The sequence below is a fragment of the Crocuta crocuta genome, unplaced genomic scaffold, assembly GCF_008692635.1.
Source record: "Crocuta crocuta isolate KB4526 unplaced genomic scaffold, BGI_CrCroc_1.0 scaffold940, whole genome shotgun sequence".
NCBI lineage: Eukaryota > Metazoa > Chordata > Mammalia > Carnivora > Hyaenidae > Crocuta > Crocuta crocuta.
The window spans coordinates 139732-143460 of record NW_027532184.1 but is presented as its reverse complement, the minus strand read 5'-3'; the positions used below and the strand labels follow the sequence as shown (position 1 = coordinate 143460).

Genomic DNA, 3729 nt, shown 5'->3' with positions numbered 1-3729 from the left:
CGCATTATTGATTTCCCAAAAGCCACCCTGGGTGGGCCCCTCATCAGTGTGAGAAGTTAATTTGGTTTGAGCATGACTCACATGTCACTGAATCAGAACTGAGCCAGCCAACTCACTTTTTAGTTAATTTAGATCACCAGCTTTTTCTAGGCCAGGTATAAGTGATAATACTATAGGGACACTAAATCACATTCATTGAATTTTTTTTGTCTTTCAGCAAAAATGGTGATCTTTGATATGCCTTGGATAATGAACGGTGAGTATATTATTTATACTTTCTAAAACAAATGTCTGATTTCCTTTTTCTCAATTTAGCCATATTTCTGTGGCTGTTTAAAAAAATGTTTGTTTTGCTCGGTGTATACTCTTTTAAGAGGCTGGAGCTAGAACATTCAAAGGCTGTTCCTAAGCAAACTCAGATAACATTCTAGCGCCAGGCTCTGGGGATACACATTAGTCTTCTCTAAAACCAGCATCAGGATGTTCAACCATTCAGGTAAAGCTTGAGCCAGAAGTCTCAGTTCGTCACCCACGGATGGGGTTATGTCACACAACACAGGCCTTGGCTAGGTTTTCTCAAGGGCTTCGGGTGTTGAGGAAGAAGGTGAGATGAATCTGAAATTTACTTCAAATCACTATAGTCACTTACATAAGACAATCATGATACATTTTGTGGTAAAAAAAAAATGCTTTAAAAGCAATGAAAAACATTCTTTACCAACTTTAATGTGATTGTATAATACTGCTCTACACATCGTGGTGCATATATCCCTTTGAATTAGCGTTTTTGTATTATTTGGGTAAATAGTGGTGCGATTTCTGGATCATAGGGTAGTTCTATTTTTTTTTTTAATGTTCATTTATTTTTGAGAGAAACACAGACAGAACTTGAGTGGGGCAGGGACAGAGAGAGAGGGAGACACAGAATCTGAAGCCGGCTCCAGGCTCTGAGCTGTCACTACAGAGCCCATCGCAGGGCTTGAACCCACAAACTGTGAGATCATGACCTGAGCCAAAGTTGGACACTTAACCGACTGAGCCACCCAGGCATCCCAGGGTAGTTCCATTTTTAACTTTATGAGGAACCTCCATACTGTTTTTTACAGTGGCAGCACAAGTTTGCATTCCCACCAACATTGCACGAGGGTTCCTTTTTCTCCACATTCTCGCCAACACTTGCTCTTTCTTGTGTTTTTTATTTTAGCCATTCTGATGGTTATGAGGTGATATCTCATTATGGTTTTGATTTATATCTCCCTGACAATGAGTGATGTTGAGCATGTTTTCACGTGCCTGCTGGCCATTTGGATGTCTTCCTTGGAGAAATGGCTATTCATGTCTTCTGCCCATTTTTAATGGGATTATTTGTTTTTTGGATGTTGCATTTTATAAGTTCTTTATATATTCTGGATACTAACCCTTTATCAGATATGTCATTTGTAATTATCTTCTCTTATTCAGCAGGTTATTTGCCTTTTAGTTTTGTTGATTGTTTCCTTTGCTGTGCAGAAGCTTTTTATTTTGGTGTAGTCCCAATAGTTTATTTTTACTTTTATTTCCCTTGCCTCAGGGGACCTGTGTAGGAAAGAGTTGCTACAGCTCTTGTCAGAGAAGTTACTGCCTGTGTTCTATTCTAGGATTTTTTGTGGTTTTAGGCCTCACATTTAGGTCTTCAATCCATTTATTTTTATTTTTATTTTTGTGTATGGCATAAGACGGCGGTCCTGTTTCATTCTTCTGCATATTGCTGTCCAGTTTTCCCAACATTTGTTGGAAGAGACCATCTTTTACCCATTGGATATTCTTTCCTGCTTTGTCAAACATATAATTGTGGGTTTGTTTATGGATTTTGTTTTCTGTTGATCAATGTGTGTGTGTTTGTACCAGTACCATACTGTTTTGATCACTACATCTTTCTTTTTTTTTTTTCTTAATTTCTTTCTAGGAGAGAGAGAGAGAGACAGCGTGAGCAGGGGAGGGTCAGAGAGAGAGGGAGTCACAGACCGAAACAGGCTCCAGGCTCTGAGCTGGCAGTCAGCACAGAGCCCGACGTGGGGCTCGAACCCACGAACCGCGAGATCACGACCTAAGCGAAAGTCGGACGCTCAACCGACTAAGCCACCCAGGCGCCCCGATCACTACATCTTTCTAATATAAGTTCAAGTCCACAATTATGATGCCTCCACCTTTGCTTTTCTTTTTCAAGATTGCTTTGGCTTTTCAGGGTCTTTCGTGGTTCCATACAAATTTAATATTATTTGTTCTACTTCTGTGAAAAATGCTGTTGTGCTTTGGTAGGGATTGTGTTAAATATGTAGATTGCTTTGGGTAGTATAGCTATAATAACAATATTTATTCTTTCAATCCATGAGCATGGAATGTCTTTCTATTTTTTGTGTCATCTTCTTTAATTTCTTTCATCAGTGTTTTAGTTTTCGGAGTACAGGTCTTTCACCTCATTGGTTAAGTTTATTCCTAGGTATCTTAATATCTTTGGTTCAGTTGTAAATTGGATTATTTTCTTAATTTCTCTTTCTGCTGCTTCCTTATTGGTGTATAGAAATGCAACAGAATTCTCTACATTGATTTTGTATCCTGCGACTTTAATGAATTCATTTATCATGTAGTCTTTTAGGTTTTCTATATATAGTATCATGTCATCTGCAAATAGTGCAAGTTTCACTTCTTCCTTGCCTGTTTGGATGCCCTTTATTTCTTTTTGTTGTCCGATTGCTGTGGCTAGGACTTGGAGTACTGTGTTGAATAAAAGTGGCCAGAGTGGACCTCCTTGTCCCTAACTTTAGCGAAAAGGTTCTGGGTGTTTCACCATTGAGTATGATGTTAGCTGTGGGTTTCTATACATGGTCTTTGCTATGTTAAGGTATGTTCCCTCTAAACGTACTTTGTTGAGGATTTTTAGCATGAGTGGATGTTGTACCTTGTCAAACGCTTTTTCTGTCCTCTTGAAATGATCATATGGCTCTTTTCTCTTATTGATATGATGCATCATGTTGATTGCTTTGTGAATACAGAACCATCCTTGCAACCCAGGAATGAATCCCACTTGATCATTGTGAATGGCTTTTTTAATGTATTATTGAATTTGGTTTGCTGGTTTTTTGTTGAGGGATTTTGCATCTATGTTCATCAGCGATACTGGCCTGTAGTTCCTTTTTTTTAGTGGTGTCTTTATCTGGTTTTGGTATCAGGGTAATACTGGCCTCAGAGACTTAATTGGGAAATTTTCCTTCTGTTTTTTGGAGTAGTTTAAGAATAATTATTAACTCTTCTGTAAATGTTTGGTAGAATTCACCAGTGAAGCCATCTGGTCCTGAACTTTTGTTTATGGGGAATTTTTTGATTACTGATTCGATTTCTTTGCTGATAATCTATTCAAATTTTCTTTTTCTTCCTGTTTCAGTTTTGGTAGGTTATATGTTTCTTGGAATATTCTTCTAGGTCATCCAATTTGCTGGCATATAGTTTTTCATAATGTTCTCTTATAATTGTTTGTATTTATCCTCTTTTGCTTGTGATTTTTATGTATTTGGGTCTTTTCTCTTTTTATCTTGATAAGTCTGGCTCGAGCTTTATCAGTTTTACTGTTTTTTTCCGAAGAACCAGCTTCTGAATTCATTGATCTGTTCTATTGTTTTTTGGGTTTGTTTTTGTTGTTTTTTTTTTTCAGTTGTTTTTTTTTTTTTTTTTAACTTTTTTTTTTTTTTTGTG

The 3729-nt window shown here is 37.3% G+C and overlaps 1 protein-coding gene across 1 annotated transcript in view; it reads left to right on the top strand.

Annotated features, from left to right (window-relative positions):
- Positions 1-3729, top strand: part of MOSPD2 (motile sperm domain containing 2) — a 57266-nt gene that overhangs the window by 27187 nt on the left and 26350 nt on the right. Inside the window, exon 7 of the mRNA XM_077777520.1 lies at positions 218-256. Coding sequence (XP_077633646.1) covers positions 218-256 — 39 coding nt within the window. The remainder of the gene's footprint in view (positions 1-217; positions 257-3729) is intronic.